We start from the raw sequence: 23,609 nt of genomic DNA on the forward strand, positions 1-23,609 counted from the left end.
GAGAAGTATAGAAACCAAAATGATATAAAACTTGGTGAGACAAAATCCTTTAGAACTATTCCTGAGAATGCTAATGATCCAAATGTCCACACTACTCCAAAAGATGAAACTGCAGACACTCACTGTTCATGGATTAGCGACGCAATTTTCTTTCATCTGAGAGTGCCCTGGCAAACCTGGTCACTTTCCCAAATGTAGCTGATGCAATCCTGGCAAACGGAATGTTTAGTCACTATGACCGTCCCCGTATTGCACAACTGTGTGAGAAAGCTGGCTTATATATGCGAGCACTTCAGCATTATACAGAGTTGCCTGATATCAAACGTGTTATTGTCAACACTCATGCTATTGAGCCTCTCTCAAGAGAGTGGGCATTGGAGTGCATGAAAGATTTGCTTCTTGTTAATCTAAGAGGAAACCTCCAGATAATTGTACAGGCTGCAAAAGAATATTCGGATCAACTGGGTGTAGATTCATGTATCAAACTCTTTGAGCGGTTCAAGTCATATGAAGGGCTCTATTTCTTTTTTGGTTCATATTTGAGTTCCAGTGAGGACCCCGATATTCACTTTAAATACATTGAAGCAGCAGCAAAAACTGGTCAAATCAAAGAGGTGGAGCGTGTAACCAGAGAGTCAAACTTCTATGACGCAGAGAAGACCAAGAATTTTCTGATGGAAGCGGACGCCAGAAATTTGGGTCAAGCCATTATTGTTGGGAACCTCTAACCGAGCTCGTGCAGCCAGCCTCACGCTTCCACATTTTCGATGTCAAACGAACCGATATCTTGCAGAAACGAACCGACGACGTATGGGCTTTATATCTTGCAGAAACCGACGACGTATGGGCTTCAGTACTTAATGCATCGGTGCTGGTGTCGTCGATGGGTGCTGGTCACAAGGCGGAGCTGGACGCTCCCTGATTTCAATTATCAGCCCTGCGAAGTTGTAGGCTGCCACATTTCACCGGTACATTCTGGCAGTTCCCTCGCGGCCACATACAACAATGTCGTTCAAAATGTCTAGTGCATCTTCAGGAATGGGAGTTGCAGATGAATGCAAGCAAGTTTTCCTGGAGTTGCAGAGGAAGAAAGTGCATCGTTATATCATTTTCAAGATCGAGGAAAAGTCTAAACAAGTTGTGGTGGATAAAACCGGAGGTCCGGCAGAGAGCTACAATGATTTCACAACCTCCCTTCCGGAGAATGACTGTCGATATGCGGTGTTTGATTTTGACTTTGTGACAAGTGAAAACTGTCAAAAGAGCAAGATCTTTTTTTTTTTTTTCATGGTCTCCCGATCAGTCCCAAATCAGGGCAAGGATGCTTTATGCTACGTCCAAGGAGAGGATAAAAAAGGAGCTGGACGCAGACATCAATCTGTCGTTGCCCGGCGACGGATTCGACGTCAAGCAGTTGATATATCTTCTTTGAGACGTGTAAATCAAGCAATCTTTCTGCTCACCGCAGGTGCGCGAGACAGTGCATTCCGAAATATAAAAACGATAGCTGAGTGCCTCGCAGATGAGCTTATCAATGGTGCAAAAGGGGTCTTCAAACAGTTATGCAATCAGAAAACAAAGAAGGAATAAGAGGCGTGAACCCAATTCTCCAGGAAGGAACCCTCATTCAGAGTGGCGAGAGAAAAAATTATTTGTCATAACAGTGCAAGAAACCGAAGGTCACATTCAAGATTTTCACATTCAACAGTCACTGCACAATGTCAGATTCAACAGAGTATTCCACGCTCACTGCACAATGTCAGATTCAACAGCGTATTCCATAACCGATACATTCAGGTATGCGCAGAGAGGGGCAAACGTTTATAATGCGCAGTCTCTGGCAGTCAGAGAGCGCAGGACATTCAATAAAAATCAGAAACGTATTGCAGTCAGGGATGATGCAGCGCAGAGAATTGTCAGACAGTAGAGGCGCAGGTGTAATGACGCTCTGTATTCAGAAGAACAGGCAGGCACAATTAATGGAGCGTTACAGGTAATGAGGACAAGGCCAGCACTATTCACGGGAGCTCAGACACAGAATTATGGGCAGAGGTGCAGGACTGACATGCACATAACAGGCCACAGAAAAACAAGCGGCTCTGATACCATGTTAAATAGACATGGACAGTAAAACAATAGGAAAGATAAATCATTCAATACTTTTTTTATTAAGATGAGATATACATTTATAGTACAACATATGACTCTTGGGTTTCAGATCCCAAGGTCTCTTGGACTGCTTAGTCTTTTCGGCTTCCACACTAACCCTTTAGGATTAGGTGTCCAACAGTAATTGATTCCTTGCTGAATCTTCAATGAGGGCTTTTTTATACCAATCCTTTTCTTCTTGCTGAAAACTATTTTGGTCCAAACTTGGCACTCCATTTTCACTTATCATTTCCGAAATTTGACCCCATGTCTTGGCTAAAATGGTCTCAATATTTGGCTTTTGGCCTTTAAAAATACATTTATTCCTGGCTAGCCATAAATACCAGCACAGAGTGGAGGAGAGGCACTTCCAGATCCGATTTATAACATTTTTTTTTTCCTTGCATATGGACAACTTTGCTCCCAATTTACATTTAGAGTTGTCAACTGCACAATTGTGTCAATGTTCATTTCAAGAGGACTGATGATTTGCTTCCAACATTGTCTGCCAATAATGCATTTCAAAAATAAATGTTGAATATTTTCTTCTTCCCTTTGACACATAACACGTATAGAAGGGCCTTGAAAACCTTTTTTCCTTAAATTTTCCACCGTAATAATCTTGCCTTTATGAAGATTCCATGAAAAAAAAATTATTTTGGGTAAACATTCATTCTTCCATGTTGTTGTCCATAGATTCCAGTTTTCATAATTGTTGTATTTTTGCAGAAAATTGTAGCCTAATTTTACTGTAAATTTTCCTCCGATTGGGTCCCATATATAACTATCTTGGCTCTCTTTATTTATTGGGGTTGCTCCTGCAAGTAAAATCTTCAATTCTTCCCACTATTTTTTCAGTCTATCTGGAAGAAACTGCACTCTCCAAGTTGTACATCTGTCTTGTTCCCACTCTGATATGGAGTATAATGAAGTGGTGCCTTTCTCTTCCAACCAATCTTTCAGTTCTCTTAAGTTTTGATATTGATTCAAGGGAGTTGTTCCCATGATCATGTCATCCCAAATAGAGGTAGAGTTCCCATTCCCCGGGTTCTTGGAGATTTGGTCTCTAACTTGAGGAATAATTTTTTTTGATGAGTTTCCATACCTGAGTACAAGGATGATTAGGGATAATTTTAGTGAGAATATTTTACCGCTGACAATTGAGGTATTTCCTTGAAAGTGCTTCGCCCCACCAATGATCCTTCCCATTTAACATTCTCCAAACTAACTTGATCCCGAGTGCATTATTTGACAAACCTGAAATTCTAATAGAGATACCTCCTTTTTCAAATGGAAGAGTCTCTTGATCCCAACGAACCAGACTGAATCTTTTGGATTCTTGTTTTCCTCCTTGCCATAGAAAGCCTCTAATGATTAATTCCATTTGTTTGTGGGCGCTTGTCGGGGCCATAATGATGGAAAACTGATATATTGGCAAGGTTGAAAGAAGAGCTTTGATTAATATTGTTCTGCTTGCTAGATTTAACCACATCATTCCCCAACTTTGTATTTTCCCCCTCATTTTTTCAATATGTTTGTTCCAGACCTCTGATTTAACCACTTCTTTTGCCAAAGGTAAACCTAGATAAGTAAAATGGCTCCAGTTTATCTAAATCAGAATATCCATTATATGAGAAATCATCTGCATAATCTTAATTGGCACATTCCAAGTGTAGATTCTGCATTTTTTATTGTTTAGAAGGCCTCCTGAAACATCAAGGAAATCATCTATAACTTTTTTAAACTGCCTAGCAATTATACTGGAGGCTCCCCCAATGAGAAGAGTATTGTCAGCAAAAAGCAAGTGGTTTATTTCTTTAACTCCTCTGGCGATTCTAATACGTGTGATTTTCCTCTTTACTCTTTGGTTTTCTAGCTGAATACTCAACGTTTCCACCATTAAGATATAGAGGAAAGGAGAAAGCGGGCACCCTTGCCTTAGACCTCTTGAGTTGCGAAAATATCTGCTTGGCCTCCCATTGATCAACGACGCTATCCAAGGGGTGGAGATGCATGCCATAACAATACCTATGAACTTAGGAGAGATGAAAAACTTTTGGAGGACAGCTACAAGGAAATTATGATTTACTCTGTCGAAAGCATTGGCCATATCCAACTTTATGACCATGTCGTTTTCCTTTCTTTGAATATTGTTGTGTATGGCCTCCTGCACTCTAATAACATTATCTGTAATCTGTCTTTTTGGGACAAAGCCACCTTGGTTTTAAGAGATGATGTAAGGAAGAATTCTTTTCAATCTATTTGCCAAGATTTTCGTGATGATTTTATAGGAGGAGTTGCATAAAGAGACAGACCTATATCTATCAAAGGAGATAGGATTTAGATCTTTTGAGATGAGAGCCAGATGAAAATCTTTGGTATTTTCTCCCACTTTATTTTTTTTTTAACATTTTTTATCATTCTTACTAGATCTTTTTTTATTGTCATCCAATGGTTCTTGTAGAAAGCAATTGTAAAACCATCCGGCCTTGGTGCTTTTTCTGGGTGCATACTCCAAATTGCCTCTCTTATTTCCTCCTCTGTGACCTCTTTCTTGAGCTCTCTGTTTTGTTGTTCATTGATTTTGCTGCTAATTTGCTGAAGAAAGTCTTCGTTGTCCACTTGCTGGTCCCCTACTGATAGAAGGTTTTTATAGTAGTTATGGGTAGACTTTTTGATCGCTTCTGTTTCCCTTATTTCCTGTCCTTCCACTTGAATTTTTTCGATTGGGTTACCTGCTCTTCTTATCTTAAAGTTGTTATGGAAAAATGCGGTGTTTTTGTCCCCTGCTTTTAGCCATAAACATCTTGACTTTTTCCTAATTTCCTCCTCCTCTAGCCTATTTTCATTGTATAGGTCCATGAAAAATTGTTTTTCCTGAGCATGCTCTTGCTCACTAACTTGCTGATTCTCTTTTTCCTTGCTCATTTTTTCGAGTTTCTCTTGCAGCTCTATTTTTTTTCCTTGAGAGCGTTTTCTCTTGCCCATGCTTTTAGTTGTAATCTTAAATTTTTCAACTTGGTTTCCCATACATAATGGGGGGAGCCTATTACATTGGTTTCCCAGCTTTCCCTTATTAGTTTACCAAAATCTTCCTTGTTGTCCTAGATTTTGTTGTATTTGAAAGGTATCGGACCTTGATTCTCCAATCTATCCAATATCAGCAGAACAAACTTATGGTGAGAGGTTGAAGCATGAACTATTTTGCTTTTGATTATGGAGAAGGTTGCTGCCAAATTTTCTTGTATTAGGATTCTATCTAATTTTTCCTTTATATTGTGTGCCCCTGATCTTTTATTATTACAGGTGAATTTTCCATTACTTGGAGGAATATCAAGGAGTTTGTGCTATTCTATAAGTTCTTCCAATGCTTCTCTTGAGGGATTGCTGAAATAATTACCTCCCAGCTTCTCATCTATATTTCTAATCAAATTTAGATCCCCTCTTATCACTAATTTTCCCCTCTGTCCTTCTTATGCTTCTTCTTTTACTGATTTCCAGCATTGAGCTTTATCTCTATAATGGTTTAGAGAGTATATATTTATGAAGGTATACTCTTCATTCGTGCTCTTTTTTTTTAAATCTGTTCTTACCCAATAGTTATTGAGTTTTTTATTAACAAGTTCCCATTTCCATTTGTTCCAAATTGTGCATATACCGCCTGAGGTTCCATTGGAGTCCATGGCTATTCCTTCGAAATTTTTTTGAGTTTTGATCAGTTTTTGAACCTCTTGATTGCTGACTTTGGTCTCTTGGATCATAAGAATATCTGGTTATTCTTGTTTTATTATGTCTTGGACTACATTGATTTTCAAAGCGGATCCCAGACCCCTACTATTCGAAGATACCGCAATCATTATGTACTAGATTTATGATGGGTCCCTCCCTTTTCCTTTTGTTTATTTTTCTCCCCACTTCCCTTCTGTTTGCCGAGAAAAGAGTCCATTGGTTGTTGGGTTCCTATGGCCATTTCCTTTGCTGTTGCCTCGTCCCTTATTTCTTTCTTGGATTTCCTTCTGACTTTTTTCGGCTGTTCCCATGCTTGGTTGTTTTCTTTTACTTTGTTTCTTGTAAGAATTCGATCAACTGTGGGTGGGGGAGAGAATGGGCTCTAGGTGGGGGATGAGATGATGGCTAATGCATTAGCTTGGGAAGGAGAACGAGGGGATGGCAGGTCTTCTCCCAGAAGTTCGAATGGATTTGAGGAAGGATTTGCTGGAGGGTTCGTGTTTATTGGGGGGATAGAGGTTGTTGCATTGGTTTCATGAGGTAGAGAGGAATTAGTGGGCAACTTGTTTATTATGGGGTTTCTTTCTTTTTACTTCTTCCCAAGTATCTTCTTGAGCTTCAGCATTCTCAGCATTCTCTACTTCTTTTAGCTTACTACATCTATTTGCAAAATGACCATATTCATGGCATACTTACATTTAAACGGGATTTGTTCATAGTCCAGCTGCTGAATGTGTGTCCATTGATCCACATTAATTTTAATAGCATCTGGTAGCCCTTTCCCCAGGTCTACTTCCACGTAGATTCTAGCACAGGCGTGCATATTATCTTTTGGTTCACATCTGTCTATGTACTTGCCTACCGCATTTCTGATTGCTTTCACTGACTCATCACCCCAACAATGAAGGGGAAGATGAGGCAACCTAACCCAAACCAGAATAGCACTTGGGAAGCCCATCTCTGGATCAAAATCTGAAGACCATCTGTTCAAATATAAACCTCTTGAATCCATAAAATAGGGTCCATTTCTAAATATTAGATTCCTATCTTCCTTAGTTTTGAATAGAAAAGTAAAATATCCCCTTCCACAAAATCTTATGGCTATTTTCCATTGGATATTTTCACTCCAGTTTCTCTCTATCCATTTTTGGACTGCTCTAGGAGAGGGCCACAACCCTGTAAATTGTCCCACCAAACCACGTTCAGCTAAAGAGATAGCAGATTTTCTGGGGAGTGTTGGAGGTAATGAGATCTCTGGAATGTCTGCTAACTTCTTCACGAATTTACTAGCGGTTGGCCTGGCTTTTGGGGTTCCATTTTCTACTAATAGAGAAGCAAAGGCTGCTTTGTGATCATCTGTTCCTTGCTGGGAGGAAGAATCTCCACTTGTAGAGAGGGGCATAGTGAGGGAAAACTCAGCAGCAAGAGGTTGCCAAGAGGAAATAAAATAGCAAGAGGCTACGCAGGGAGAGGGAACGCATCAGAGAGGGGCCAAGCCTGAGCTTTGGAGAGCTGAGCAGCAGAAGGCTGCCAAACGAAGGGGCTGCAAGAGGCAACAATGGCTACTAGGTCAGACCTGCATGCGTGGGGTGTAAAATTTCCAAATTTTACTCCAAGTAAAATCATTGAGTTATATAGAGAGTTAGATCTTCAAAGAAGAAAGTTGGAAAAGCAGAGGATAGACGTTCATGATAAATTACTGAAGAAGGAAGACAAAGAAATTGTCATGAATGACAATCGGGAAGAAGAAGTTGACAGGTACAGTAAATAGAAGCAGAAAATTATCTTGAAGGATAATGTGGCAGTAACTGAAAAGGTGTGAAATTCTATAGAAGACAATAGTGAACAAGAGGGTAAGGATGTAAGGGTGGAAGTAATAAAAATTCAATAGTTAAGAGTTGAAGGCAATCAATAGACAGAGGATATACTAGACAAAGAAATTGAGTTGATAAGAAGGATAATGATGAAAGTGTCTCAGAAGAAGACAACCGCAAGAAAGGAAAGAAGCAACAACAAGAGGAAGACAACAGAAGATTATGAAAGCATGGCAAGAAAAGCGTTACAGCATAAGATATGGAGACCTGGAGAACAGTTGAAAGGAAAAGAATTAGACAAAGATAAATTACATAACAAAGTATGGGATCTAGGAGGACAAAGATTATAAGCACATGATCTAGAGATCGTGATTATTTTCTACTTTGGGAGTCTGATGCAGGAGCATCATGGTTTCGAAAATGTGTACATTTAGTAGAATCTAGGTGGTCTTGTGTTTTCAAAAGAGTGGTTTTCCTAAGCATTTAATTCATGTAATTTAAATATTTTGAGTGATTTAGGTGAGACATTTAGAGAAGGAGTTAATTAAATATTGTGAGGATACTTGTAAATGTTCTCAAATGTAGGGGAACATGAGAGAATCAGGATAGTTGAGAGATTTGAGAAATTAATTACAAATCTTAGATTAGGAGTTAATTCATGATTTATGGAGGATCCTTAGGATTAGTTGAAAGTTGACATCTTCAAGGGATAAAGAAGATATTTGAAGAACTAATTGAGGACTTAGAGGATTCTTAGGATTTAGTTGAGAAGATTGAGGATTTGAACCAGAATTGGAAACAAAGTCCTTTTGTATAAATGTAAGCCAAAAAGGTAGAGAAAAAGTTAGTCAAGTTAGTTAGTCAAGTAGATTTAGAGAGAGAGTTAGAAGACAGGAGGATTGGATTGTAGCCTACGGGCATTGAAATGAGAAAGGGCCATTGATACAGACCGTGCAAAGGCGGATCAGGACAAATCTAGATTGTAAACAAGTTTTTATTTGTATCTGTACATTTGTTTAATGAATGAGGAAATTGAACTCATTGTGACTATGTGTGTTGTTCCTTTTATGTGCTGAGTGATCCATAATTGGGAATATATGGTTTTTGTGTGATAAACAATAATGAATGAATTCAAGTTGAATTTCTGAAAGTATTTCTGAGTGACAAAAGACTTACTGTCCGGGTAGAATTCGTGTGATTCCAGTTGGATTTAATAGATGTATGTGCAGGTCAAGTAAAGAACGAATTACGAATCTGGAAGAACGGAAATAATACAGAGAGTATTTTGTATTCCAGTGGTGTTAAGGAATGCAAAGGAGGATAGTGGTGGGACTGTATGAATCCAATTAAAGAAATCAGCAGAAAGCTCAGAGATATAATCTGGCCGATAATCTGAGTGCTAAAGGAAAGCAGAGATTGTGTTATAATCTGTTGGAACAACAAATGGAAATATCTGCGTGTGTAAAGTTGGGGCCAAAGAGAAATGCGTAACTACGGAGGTTAGGAGTCTATGGGTGTCTTGATCGGGGTTGAAGCGCCACATTCATTCCTATCCATTGATTTCAATTTCAACCGTTGACGTCACAGTCAACAGTGGGGGTTAAGTTGTTTTTAATGCGTGTATTAGTTGAAGGGTCATAGACCATTGGATCGCTGCCAACGCTGACCGTTAGATTAATATCGCATCGCACCGTTCATGAACGAATGAACCTGGCTTAAGAAATTGCGATATGCAATGTGCGATGATCGGGTGGATCAACGACCGTCGAATTAATGATGAGATCAATGGTGGAGAATTAATCCGATAATATTTGTGGAAAAAGGAAAAGTCAGCATGGAAAATCAACGTGGGAGAATTGTTGTTCAATCATCGTTCAATTGTTGTTCATTTGATGTTCAATTGTTGTTCATTTGTTGTTCAATCGTTGTTCAATTGATGTTCAATTGTTGTTCAATTGCTGAGTGGACCCGAGGAGTTTATGGACGCGGATTTAATTTATTTGGAGTCTGGTTTTGTGCATTCAGGTGGGACCGACGTTAGTTGGCAAATTATGTGTTATTCTGTTGTACGATGGTTGGTCGGGTTTGTGTTTAAACCCATCATGTAAATGCTTCTGATTTGTATAGGTGGGCCATAACCCACAGGTTTACGTAAGGTGATTATGGAAACCAAGGAAATTGCCTTTAGGCAGTTTTTTACTGTGTCATTCTGTCATGGGGATTGTGTCATATTTTTTTGACACTGGACCCATGAACCATGTTAAAAAATCTCGGCAGGTCATCTTGCAGGACAACTACCTGGTGGGTTCCTTTGATGGGGCTTCTAATATTGGGCAATGCGGATGTGGTGTGATCATTGTTACTAAACCTTGCAAGTATCATCACTTCTGGTGGGAGGGTGGTACCAGATCCAATAACATGGCGGAAATCATTGCATTGTGGGTGCTGTTATACACTGTTAATAGGCTCAACATCAACAATCTACATGTCTTTGGGGATTCTAAAGGTTGCATAGATTGGAGCAAGGTTTTGACATGTTTTCAACCCGTTGTTCTAACCTATTGGATGAAGCGCATCCGCATCCTCATAGGATCATTCCAGCACATCGATTTTAATCATATCTACACGGAGCAGAATATCATCGCTCACTCTAAAAAAGAGGCATTTCATCAACTCCTGGGGTGATTCACTATGTTTCATTAACCATGATTCCACATATGCTACTAGCACTATTCCTATATCATAGATATATCTATAATATGATATTTTGCTATATTTTCATTTTGTTTTTTTGTATCTGAACATAGGCTGAACAATAGATGATCGTTCAGAGGATGATAGTATTACAGTTGCCGATCCTATATTGTTTGGGTTTTTCTTGTAAAGAATGGATGAATAGATTGTGATAGAACCATGCCAAATGTACCTTCTTTTCTTAATATAAAAGAAAGCATTTTTTTCAACTCAAAAAAAAAACAAACATAAAAAATTCCTCACATTCCTTTGAATACATTAATTACTAATATATTAATTTGTTTTTATTATGCATATTCCCAAATTTAAAGTTGATGGAAAGTTTTGAATTCCTAAAAGAACATTTCCATACCACCACACTTGTATCTACTAAAATCTCTAACTTTAAAACTAGTTCCACGATCACGATGGCCCATTTCGTCTATCTATAACTTTAAAAGCATTCTCATGCTTTAATTCCAACTTTTATCTAAACATAACCAATTTCGTGCATTCTAATGACCATGTTGTGTACTGATAACAGTCCTCACATTCATAGATTTTAATTGTGTGGAGAATGTTCCAACTCATAAAGAACAATTTTAATGATAATTATAGCCCTTTCATAGATAAATATTAGATGACAAAGCTAAATATTAATTGTAGCCCTTGCATAAATTCGAATCGTGTGAATAATGATCCGGCTCATGAAAAGCAACGTCTACTGCCCTTTATTAAAACGTCTTTATTACACCTACCTCTCTCTCTCTCTCTTACAACAAACTCTGTTAGGGGCTTTATTCGTTTTTATGGAGTGAACGGTGAAAATGAGTTTTATTACAATCCTGGATGGTATTTAAGATTTCTGCAAGTTGTCGTCTCCTCACAAAAGGTCAGTTATTTATGTCCAAATTCTGAGAGCTCCAGTTCTGTGTTTTAGTTCATTTGCAAGCGGGAGACAATGTAAAGTCCGGAAGGTAAAGTCTAAGGCATCGTAAAAGAGAATATTTGTCTATGGCTGAATTATGTTAGTTGTCTACTCTCAACCACATGCTTACAATGAATGTTTAAATTTTCTGTTATGTGATAGAAGAGTTGTTAACATCAATTAGGTTTGAAAATATCAAACAATATTTGATCGAAGATTTGTTAACGTCAATTACAAGAGTACTCCACACATTGCAAAAGAAGAAGCTCGCACAATCAAGAGCAGATGAGTTGTAGCTTTACTTTCTTTTTTCTTTTATTTTCCCATCTTCTTGGTTCTCGGTTTTTAGGGTCTACAACTGGAATATATATAGAGATTGTTTTAGTGGTAAACTTGTAAGAGCTATTTGATTCCTTTCCCTTCAAGGGTTCTGTCCGAATCCTTTTTGGAATATGTATATATACCATATGTAACTATATCTTTTTTTTCAGCACGAAAAAAAGCTATATATTTATATTATATTCATTGTTTTGGATGATAACAGCATATATGACTCGATTTGATAAAGCCCTTACATAGACTCTTCTGTGGATTTCTCCACATCTTGAGATTGACAAGATTGTATGACAGATATCCTGCTTTTATACACAATGTTTTTGATGGAGATAGAAACATATGTTCACCAGCGATAAAACAAAATGTTTTCCATGACAAAACAGAAAATATATATGTTCATACCTTTGCTGTGTGTTATGCCAATGTGTGACCAAGTATAGAAAAACATACCAGATTAATTCCTTTGATAGAGAATTATATACCCAGGAGGCAAAAGTCCTAGATCTGGAAACAGTTGCTTGCCATTTGGATCTGCATCCTCCATATGCCTTGGGGAGAAGTTAGGCCCTTTTTGGATAATTCATCAACTTTCCTGTTTTTTGTTCTGACAATGTGTGAGATAGTATAGTTCCTCTTATTGTTCCATAAGGCTGCAATCTTGTCCATCCATCTAGCAAGATAGATGTTTTTTATGTTTTTCTTTGACAGAACATGTTCAGTTATTAACTTCGAGTCTCCATAGATATTCAAATTCGGAATGTCAAGGAAAGTACAAAATGAAAGGAGACCCGCTAATGCCACCGCCTCAGCTCTGTTGTTGGTTCCCGGTCCAGCATTCCAATGAATTTCAAATGATTGTTCGTCTGTTGTCCTGATGAAAACTCCACATGCGCACATCCCATGTTGTGCAGCCCCATCGAAGAAAGCACATGGAGGAGCCGTGGATTTCAATGCCGTTTATCTTCTATCGATCCTGTCCCTGTTGACTGATGCCATTTGATTTCTCCCTTTCCTGTTCCTAATCTGTTCAGACATATCTAGGGCGCTATATAGAGATATGATAGATGTAAAAACAGAGGAGTTGGATTCACCTTTTGAATTAAAGAGCCTGCCATTTCTCCATTTCCATATAGCCGAAATGGACAATAATAGGATGGGCCTCCATTCTTTGTTCATGGTGCTCCATTTTTTGAAAGCTTTAGGAATTGAAGGGAAGGAGCAGTTGGAGAAACCATAGTGATCTGCTAGATTTTCCCAGATAGGCTGCACCTGTGGACCTGTGAGAAATAGATGTATATTGTTTTCGGAGTTGTTCCTACAAAGAAGGCAGATTGCAGGCCCCTGCAATTTTCTTTTTTTGTAAATTTTCCCAAGTGAGGTTCCTATTGTGGAACACCAGCCATGCGAAAATTATGATCTTTGTGGGGCAACCCGATTTCCAAAAAGAAGGAGGAAATATGTCTCCATTATTACCTGCCTCCGAGGTTAGCAATTGCAGATATATCTATTTTACCAGCACTGCCGAGGATCCACCCAGGCCCTTCCATGTGAGAGCATCTCTGTCGGCAGAGCGATAAATGCCATGGGCATGCAACGAGAATAAGACATCATTCCATTGAACGTCCAAGTTGTCCCGGAGCTGTAAATCAATTGCTGACTTCCAAATGGGAATGGCTCCCTCCCATTTAATAATTGCGCTGGCCCAAAAGAAAATACCTCTGTTGTGCAACGATTTTAGCAATTGTGGGGATATTTGAATTTTCCCAGCCCCTCCAGCAAGTTCATCGCATCCAATCATGATCTTTGCTCCTGTCTGGAATTTCCAAATAAGGTTTTTCTTCAAAAATGGTTCCGATTTCCTGAAGCCCCTCCAAATAGCGGATCCAAGTGCGGTCCCAAAATGATTTGCCCTGATCCAGAATGTCATGTCCCTGTTGTCCATGTATTTGGCGCGAATGGCCGAGCTCCATAATGAGTCCCCCATAATTTCTTTCCACATAGATTTGCAAAGAAGAGCCTTCCTGAAATGTGATAAATCTAATATACCCCATCTTCCCATATGTTTAGGGCGCGCCAACGTAGATAGATTGGATAGGTGGAATTTGAATTGGTCTTTTTTTACATCCCCATATAAAGTTGGCAATCATCCTGTTCATGTTGTTTATTATGGCAGATGGGATATAGAACAGGTGCGCCCAATAGACCATTGTTTGAGCAAGAACCGTTTGGGTCAAAATCATGCGGCCACCTTTTGTTAGACATGTATACTCCCCTGCTGCAATTCTCTTATAAAATCGATCTGCAATCCATGACCAGTCCGCCACCTGATATCCAACTGTTTTTAGATTAAATCCAAGGTATTTGAGCCCATTTTGGAGAGGAATAGCTTTGATGTTGAATAACTAAGAGAGGAAAATAATGAGATCCCCATTTATGTCTTGAACATGAAAGGATGATTTCCCTTCGTTAACATTCATGCCAGTGGCGCGCTAGAATCTTCCCAAGATCTCATGAAGGCAAATCCAGGATGCTCTGCATAGAATTTCAGTGATGAGAATGTCATCAACGAAAAAATTATGGGATATGCATATCCCTCTACATAAAGGAAGGGGCCGACAGAAATTTTGTTGAATCGCCCACTTGATTCGGAGGCTGAGAGAGTCCATTACAAGTATGAATAGCAGTGGAGACAAGGAGCATCCTTGCCTAAGCCCCCTGGCTACTTTAAAAAAAGGTGTGGGTATTCCGTTGATCAAAACTGCATAATTTACTTCCTCCACACACGCCATGATCCACCTGGAACATCTGTTATCAAGTTCGATCCTGGCAAGGAGACATCGAATAAAGCCCCAATCCACACTGTCATATGCCTTTTTTAGATCGATTTTTAATATAGCAGCTTCCAATTTCCTATAGTGTATAGAGTGTAGGGATTCTTGAGTGAGGGCCACCACGTCTAAAATGTTCCTATCCCTGAGAAAACCGTCTTGTTCAAGAGTCAAATGTAGAGATAAGACATTCCTCATACGTATTGCTATGATTTTGGAGATTGTCTTGTACAAGACGTTGCATAAAGAAATAGGACGATAATCTGAGAAGGATGTAGAGAGGGTCTTCTTAGGGATCAGAGCAATATAAGTGGAGGTGATTCAATGACAAATATTACCGTTTAATATTGATTCCTCGACCATATTTAGAATGTCGTTCTTAAACAAATAAAAAAAGTGGATAAAGAAATCAATGGACCAGCCATCCAGCCCCGAGCATTTTCTTTCTTTAAAGATCTCATCATTGTCATTAATTCATCCTCAGTGACCTCAGAGAATAGGGCTGTGTTTTGTTGTTCATCAAACATATTAGGGTACAGCTCTATGCCCCATAGGATGTCTTCTATGTCACTGCCAATCTCTCCGTTGTAGGCCTTTTTGAAGAAATTAACAGCTTCACGGGATATATTCTCCTCGGAGAAAGTAGATTTACCAGTTTCATACTTAATCTCCCAATTTGTGTTCACTTGCCTCCGCCTATTTGCAAACCTGTGAAAGAACTTGGTGTTTTTGTCTCCTTCCCTAAGCCATATGGCTTGACTCTTGAGTCGCCATGTGGATTCTTCCTCTGCTAGAATCCTTTGCTTTGTTTTTTCTAGATCCCATATTTGTTTCCACTTATGTGAGGATATGGACGTGTTTTTAAAGTATGTAGATAAGAATTGCAGTTCTTTATCTATATCTTGTAGCTTCCTTCTATAAGATGTTGTTTTCTCCCTTTGCCATATTTTGACTTTGCTGCGAAGATTAGATAAACGATTAATAAAATCATATGTCTGATTTTGAGCCTGACCTGTATGTCGCTGCCAACAATCCTTTATAAACTGGTTGAATTGTTCATCATTGAGCCATGTTCGATTGAATTTAAAAGGATAACCATGCTTCCAGATTTGTGCCATTGTATAAACATGGGGCGATGATTAGAAATAAACGTTGGATATATTTTCATCAATGGGTGGCCAAATCTCTCAATCAGCTTTCCATAGAGGATAAATCTGTCAAGCCTTTTGGCCATATAGGAGTCGTTTGACCGGCCATTGTCCCAAGTGGGCCCTCGGCAGACAGGCTGGATATCAATGAAATTGTTTTGGATGACGGCATTTCAGATCATACGGCCAATTGGGTCCATTTTCCTGCCATTGCCCCAGATCTCATCGTTACATAGAGTACTATTGAAGTCTCCCCCAATCATTAAGGAATCAATATCAAGAAATTCAGATGACAGAAATTTTTCCCAAAATGGATAACGTTTCTTATATGGAGCATATAAATTTAAAATGTGAACAGGCTCGGAACAGTGTCGAAAATAGGCCAAAATGAGAATGCCAGCGAAACATTGAAATGCAACCGCTTTTATCCAATTTGAGTCCCATAACATCGCTAAACCTCCAGACAAACCAACAGCATTAGTAGCCACCATATGCCAAGTTGGGAACATCCTTCTGAAATATGAAATGGTCTGTGAGCAGTCATGCATCGTTTTCTGGATCAAGAGCAATCTGGATTTCATGGACCGAAATAGGTCCCTAAGGGCCATAAACTTTGGGTTTGCTCCCACGCCCCGGATGTTCATAGATAGGATATTATTCATTGCGGACCATTGAAGCTCGGCTTGCTCTAAGAGGCCCTAGTGCAGGAAGATCATCCGAAGCTATTTCAGATATAGGAACATCAATCAGATTTAAGTTCCTGGAAGCTAAATCCTTTCTACCTTGTCTTCCACAGAAGTTTCTACTTCCCCTCTTTTCGCAGCGACAGACCGTAATGTTTCCGGCCGAATTTCTGCTTATTACAGGGGATGGAGAGCGGTCAGGTTTATGTATGGTAAGAGGTTTCATATTTAAAGATGTCTGATTTAGTAGCAGGTCTATATCATAGTCAAAAGAATTTTTATCTGAGGACCCAAGGGAGTTGAAAGGAGTGAAGGATTCGCATATAGCTTTCCCTTTGTAATCAGCGTTTTGGCCCCGAACCGAGGGAGGAGGAATCTGACTCATTGTAAGAGGAGGGATTGACAGCAGGGGACAGGGAAGATGAGGATATATAATGGACAAGAGCGGAAGGACCAGCTGTGGATGGTTTGTCAACCGGCTGGGGAGGGGAGATGGCTACATCAGGGATAGGTTCCAGAGGAGGGGGAGATAAAGGGCTGCCCATCTAAGGTGATTGTTGTTGAATGGAAGACCGATTATGATGATTGGGCGTAAATACTGACCGGGGACGACATCTGTCAGGAGAGAGAAATCTGGCAATTGGATGAAGCAGAAAGGAAATTACTCCAGAAGACAAATCATAAATAGAACAAGAAGCAGTTCATCAAAGGCTTCTTAAACCAAGAAGATAACCTTACACCTCTCAATCAATAACAAAAAATATAGCATCATCACAACATCATGCCAAATCTTATCTATCTTTAATATTAATTCTACTGGGAATATAACCTAGGGCCTCGAATACTTGGGTGGGGGAGCGATGGCGGCAGTTCATGAAGCTAGGGTTACAGAAGAATCGATCAGCGCCGCCGCGGCCCCAAACGATCAGCTCTGCCTTGGAACGGATAGGCGCCGAATCGATGGATCCTCAGAGCTCGACTCTACCCTTGGTTTCTGGCTCGGATCCTCTGCTGGAAAGAAATTACAAGGCGCGAACCACAGCAAACAGAGAACGGAGTGCCTGGCCTCCTACTGGGCGCTGGACGAGTTTCTCAGGGCGGCTCTAGAAATCTCTCCTCGCCGTACAAGTTTATGTGCTCCAAAACAACCGGTTCCTACCCAATCCCGGTTTGAAGCGCCCTCCTCCGAGAATGCCCTGCCCAGGACAGGCAGATCTGACTGCATATATGGAGAAAAGAGAAGATCGCCTGTTCCCCTACCCCTTATTGGAACGCAGTGGCTTCGATCTGCTGATCAATGGCTGGTCTTCAAGGGATCGGTTGAAGACCAAGTATGAGATGGGAGAGTGGGTCTGGCCCCCTGGTGGCTTGGGTTTTCTTTGCTCTCTGCAGCGCAGATCTGGGCATTAACTATCTCGGCAGTGGGTAAGTTAAAGATCCGGACTCCCCTCTCCAAGATCCCTATCAGTCGAGGGATCCAGATCCCCAGGTCTCATACAGGTCCTTCAGAAACTTCAAAGGAATGCAGGAGAACCGATCAAGACAAGCCTGCTCCCCTCCTTGTGCTGGGAAACCAACAAGCAGAAGAAGCCAGGCAAAAAACAAAAATGGCAATAAAGGATTCAGGTCTAGAAGCAACCCAAATTTTCATCAGAACCCTGTCAGGGAAAACAATCTGCATGCAAATAAGAACAGGGATGCTGATAAAAAATTTAAAGGACGAAATACAAGAATCTTTAGGCATATCAGCAAGTTTGCAGAGCTTGGTCTATGCAGGACACATTTTACAGGAAAAATTTACAATGCAACATTATGGAGTAGAGAGAGATTCAACAATTTTTCTGAACTTGAGGCTGAGAGGAGGAAGCTTCGGAACTAGCTCAAAGGGCATAGGATCATTCAAGGATGCTGTCAAAGGAAAAGGGGAAGCCACCAACAAGCCAGCACCACCACAAGATCTGCCTGGTCCTTATATAGTGGAGCAAAGTGAGCAAAATCCAGTACTGATAATCGACAGGCTGGAGGTAAACAATTTTCATGCTGAGTTCTCTTCATTGGCAGTAATTTGTAGATTCAATGGCTTTTGGCCCAAAACAGATGCTTTACGACAATGAATCTATACCACATGGACACAAAACTGTGATATCCATTTATGCTCCAAAGGATTTTTTATTGTAAAATTTGACTCAGTTGAGGAAAAAGACCATGTCCTCCATCAGGGGCCATGGTTCTGGGGCAATGCAGGGCTCTTTACGACCCCCTGGTTTCCGGATTTTGACCCCGCCTCTATGGTGGTCTCCAAAATGTCGGTATGGGTCAGGCTACATAATCTCCCGCTACACTTTTGGGTCCCCAAAGTTTTTGAGGCAATGGGAAATGCAATAGGTAAATACATCAAGCAAGACACCGAAAGAATTGCTAGGTGTATACATACCTTTGCAAGAATCTGTGTCGAAGTCGACCTTAGTCAAGGGCTTCCTGATAGTATTATCTTGATCCATAACAACTCCCAGTGGAAACAGCCACTAGATTATGAAAACACAGCTTTCAGATGCAGAGGTTGTCAACAGACAGGTCATCTCCATAGTAATTGCCCACAAGCCAAAAAGGAAAACAGGAGGAACAAGAAACAAACAAAAAAACCAAGAGGTTGGCAACACACAGAGAACCTAGACGAAGAAACAGTAGACGAGGAGGCAGTCAACCCTCCACCTGGAGAGGACGATGATCCAAATAGGGGCGAGGCCGCGGCGACCTCTCCCATAGCACCTAGTCAAGTTCACATGATGCCAGAATCAGAGATTTTGGCAGCACAGGCAAGGTTGGCCTCTTTGTCGAAGAAAAATCCAGTTCTCGAAGACACTAGCGTGGCTAAAAGACATCACTCTCTAGAACACTCTGATACAGATAAGGACGTGCCTCGTACTCTGGAGGATTCCTCTCTAGTCCTTTTTTCATCCTCTCTAACCCAAGGAGAATGGCGAAAGGTTGAGAAGAAAAAGGGGAGAAAAACATAATCTCTGTTATTGTTGAAGCTACTTGTACATAGTATTAGTTAATATGTATTCTTCTTGCTACTATTCGGGAGGCTGCTAGCCTCATTATGCATATGCTTAGGCATCTACAAAATGTAATTTCTTAAATCTAATAGAAATTACGACTTTTTCTACAGGAAAAACCTAGGGCCTCTGAGTCAACAACAAATATTATGTTTAGTTGTTTTTCCCTCAAGAATCATCACAACACCATATCAAATCTGATCCATCTTCAATATTAATTATACCTGTCAAATCTCCTCGTTGTAAGTGTTTTTATGAAAATTTTCTCCCTCAAGCATGGCAAATCTGTTTTGTATTAAATATTAATTTTACCCAAAGAGTCCTCTTTGTTAGTGTTTTCTCTAAAAAGAGTTTTTCTCCCTCGCGCATCATCACAGGCTACCTTCATCACAACACAATGCCAAAGCCGATCTATATTAAATATTAAATTTACCTGAAAAGTCTCCTCTTTGGAAGTCCAATTTATCATAAATTAGTTTATTGTAGACTCGAATAATCAACTGGTATAAACCAATGTCTCCCAAGTAAAACATATCCATTGAATGTGCTGAAACTACAATCAAATTAAAAATAAAGTTGTTAGGTCTATGTAAATATAAAAGTGAGAGTGAATGTATTAAAATCAGGACAGGACGTATCAAATCTTTCAATATTCATTTTAATGGGCAACTTATGGAAAGATTTGAATAGAGAAATATTTGATTCCTTCTTATTTTTTTTGTAGATTTAAAAATAAAATGAATCTATATTGATTGAAAATTATATATATATATATATATATATATATATATATATATATATATAGATATATATATATATAAAATGTATATATAGTAAATATTGAAATATTTTCACATTCTATATATTAAGATATTAATATATGCATCAATCATATTTAGAGATAAATAGCAATAACAATAACTGAGATAAATCAAATCTCGTGAGGTGCAAACATCTTTTATAATGTAAAAAAAAAAAATTGCATCCTCCAGGACTATATGGATGGGGATGGTTAGGATGGATGGACCTATCTCTCTTTATTAAATTGCATTTTTTAATACATTGCCCATTAAAAATCCCTTGAATACACGAAATAAAATAACTTAAACATGCAATTCCAACCAATATTTGCTATATTCAAAATTAACCCTTGAGAAAAAAAAATGTAAAATAATAATATAATTTAATTTTGCAATTTATTTATATAATATATATAGACATTTTATTATTATTTTAAACCATATGTGAATCGTTGACATTAAAATAATTTAGTTAGCATGAAAATTGAAGTGTTTTATTTATATATTACATTATCCACCTTAAAGTTCCTTCTTTTTATTAAAATAAAAAATAAAAATTGTAAGCTTAGGTAGATCCTCTTTTCTATTTATAATAGCAAGTTGTTCCATATACAAAATCTGGGTGGCCTCAACTTGCCCAAATGGGAAACCAAGTCTGTTGGCCACCTGAACCTGTTGTAAGCCATCCAGTAGAAAAATTTAACAAGTCTTTCTACCCAAGCTAGATACACTTCACAGCTAGATATACAGTTTGAGGTCTTAACAGACATACTAAGACAAGAAAAATAAAAGCTATCCGCTAAAAAGTCCAGCATAACCTGGAGCCTGACTGTCAAATACTAATCCTTGTTATCATCCTGCTCGGAGTCCACGATGGTCGGTGCTGCAGCAGAGTCACCCGGCGCCGGAGACAGCCCCATGATTCTGTGCTGGATCCTATCCAGCTTGTTGTCCTGCTTGAACAGCAGAATTTGCATATTCTTCAGATCTTTTTTGAGGTCGGGCATGCCTCGGGTAATTTCCGCCATCTCCCCCGCCACCTGTTCCAAAGCCCTAGCTAGCAGTCGCTTCATGACCCAGTACAAGTGCAAGGTCTGTTTAAATTGTGACATCCTGCCCCGAGTGTTCCCTGGGTCGAGGACAAAGTCCCTCCATTCTTCCATTTCCGGTTCTGAGTCTTCCTCCATTATGCTACCTTCCATCTCCTCAATCAACTTACGGATGTCGGCATCCGTCCCTGCTTTGTAGGCTTTGGCTGCCTCGTTGACCACCACATCGATGGGTCTCCTACCCTTTTTAGGATCTGAGGTCTCCGAGGTGCTAGGTTCTTTTGATGCCGGGCTCGATCGCCCTCGACCCCCACAGCCCCTGCCTCTACCTAGGCGAGCCATCTCGTCGTTGTCAGAACCCTGTTTGCAGTTATCAACATGAAACATTAGATCTAAAAAATCTTCACACGTCCATGCATTAAGCATCTCTTTCTTTCTTAGATTTCCCACCCAATTCAGCCCCTCTCTGTCGCTCTGGGACTCCTTGGCTCTCCCCCAACGCGGTCTGAGGAAAGAGGTCGGGCCTTCTGACCTCCATTCCACCCGAGAATTCTCATCATTTGTTTCCCAGGGCCATCCCTTTATCAGAATTTTGCACTCCCTGGGCGCGCCTAGGCCCTGGGTCCTAATTAGCAGCAGTTCTAAGCTATCCCCCTGCCCCTCATCCCTGTCCTCAGGCCTACCCCTTTGCGACCCCTTCCCAAAGTACCAGAGCTCGCCACCCTCGCTCGACATGCTATAATTCTCAATGGGAATTACAGGAATGAAACAGGAAAAAACATACCCGGATACAGTACGCTCAGCCAAAGAAATCCCAGACGCCTGCGCTGCCCTGCTCCCATCTTCCCTTCTCTGTGGTCTGTTCATTCTCCCTACACTAACCACCCTCACATACCCCTTCACACCTACCTGACGTCCCATCCTTCTGCCACTGCCGCTCTCGCCACCCTCTCTCCTCATTATCGCCTGCCTTATGCCACTTCTCCCATTAGGTTGTCCAGCGGTCATGCAGGATGCCACCACGCCCTGCTGTACAAGCATGTGGGCAGTGGTCGGTGGTCCTAGCCATCCTCTCCTTTTGTCAGTCATAATGCTTGTACGAGTCCACTTCGTCACCCCGATCGGGGTCCCCCTATGCCCATTATATTGAGTTTGTGGCATCATGATTATCTTGGTCTAAGATGGCCTTGAGAGAATCCATACGGGGGTCCTCAATTTGTAATGGCCAGATACTGTCCAGATTTCCTCCTTGCTCATTGCTTCCCCAGTTGGCTAGGAAATCAACCGCTTTGTTGCCTTCCCTTTTTACATGTTTTATGATCATATATTCGAACCGCTTTATTAGGTCTCCCAAGTCTTGGACCAGACTTGTCGTTCTCCAGCTTTTCGCTATCTTATCCCAGGCCTTTCCGTTGTTTAGTTTCCTCATCATATCTATGACTAGTTGGGAGTCTCCTTCCACCTCCAGGTGGTTATATCCGAGTCTTATCGTTGTTCCCAAACCTTGTCGAATTTCCATAAGCTCTACTTCGTTATTGCTCATGACCCCTCCATGAGCTGAGTATACCCATCTTGTTCTGCCTTGATCGTCCTGGAAGATGCCCCCAAGCCCCACCAGCCCCGGGTTACCTTTAGAGGCCCCATCGAAATTTAGTTTAATAAAACCAGTAGTAGGTCATGAGAAATGTTGAGGAATTGCTCTGTTTGTACCAGAAGGTTTCCACATCTGAGGGGCTACCATTCCTTGATCGAGGTTTAGTTTGACCAGGATTCGTTCTTCACTGGGCGTTGTCTTCCAGTCCTCCTGACTCCATGTTTCCACTAATATGGTTTCTCTTATATGATCCAGGGTTCTTCTCCAGACCTGTGCTTGAGTCAGTTCTTTGTTTTGAAAGATTCTTCGGTTTCTTTCCTTCCATATCATCCACATATTCAAACCTACAGCTAGACCCCAGGCTCTGTTCACCACTGGGCTGGTGAATTGACCGCGACCCCATTGATGGATTGTTTCTCTGATATTTTGGGGATCTTTGTTCGTCCTTCCAAAGACCCAACGAGTGTCTTCCCATTGTTTGTGGGCAAAATGACAAGAATTCATAAGGTGTTCAATAGTTTCCTGGTCCTGTTTACAGAGACCGCAGTGGGGTGGTCCCTGTATACCTCATTTTTGTAGCTGGTCCCATGTCAATATTCGGCCCTTGCATGTTAGCCAGAGGAAGTGTGCAACTTTTGGCCACCAATTTCCTTGCCAAATTTGTTTCCAGAGGGGCTTCAGGCCATCCTGTTCCGGCTCCATGGTAAGGTTGTAGGCTTCTTTGATCGTGAATGTTCCTTTCGTTGAATGGCCCCATCTC

General features: G+C 40.3%; 1 protein-coding gene and 1 pseudogene across 1 annotated transcript; one reads left to right on the forward strand and one right to left on the reverse strand.

The window, feature by feature from the left end:
• Positions 1-221: 221 nt before the first annotated feature.
• LOC149172687 (clathrin heavy chain 1 pseudogene) lies at positions 222-922 on the forward strand (annotated as a pseudogene).
• Positions 923-14,881: 13,959 nt separating this feature from the next.
• LOC149172688 (uncharacterized) lies at positions 14,882-15,634 on the reverse strand. The gene has a single exon (XM_089426425.1). It carries the CDS (start codon positions 15,632-15,634, stop codon positions 14,882-14,884), a length of 753 nt encoding a protein of 250 aa, XP_089282551.1.
• Positions 15,635-23,609: the final 7,975 nt, after the last annotated feature.

Source organism: Pinus tabuliformis, chromosome 4_2 (genome assembly GCF_031772625.1).
Source record: "Pinus tabuliformis cultivar Carrire ecotype Pingquan chromosome 4_2, CPIR1, whole genome shotgun sequence".
In the NCBI taxonomy this organism is placed as follows: Eukaryota; Viridiplantae; Streptophyta; class Pinopsida; order Pinales; family Pinaceae; genus Pinus; species Pinus tabuliformis.

Coding starts and splice junctions, on each gene's coding strand:
- LOC149172688 (XM_089426425.1), bottom strand. CDS start 15,634: ATGGCACAAATCTGGAAGCATGGTTATCCTTTTAAATTCAATCGAACA.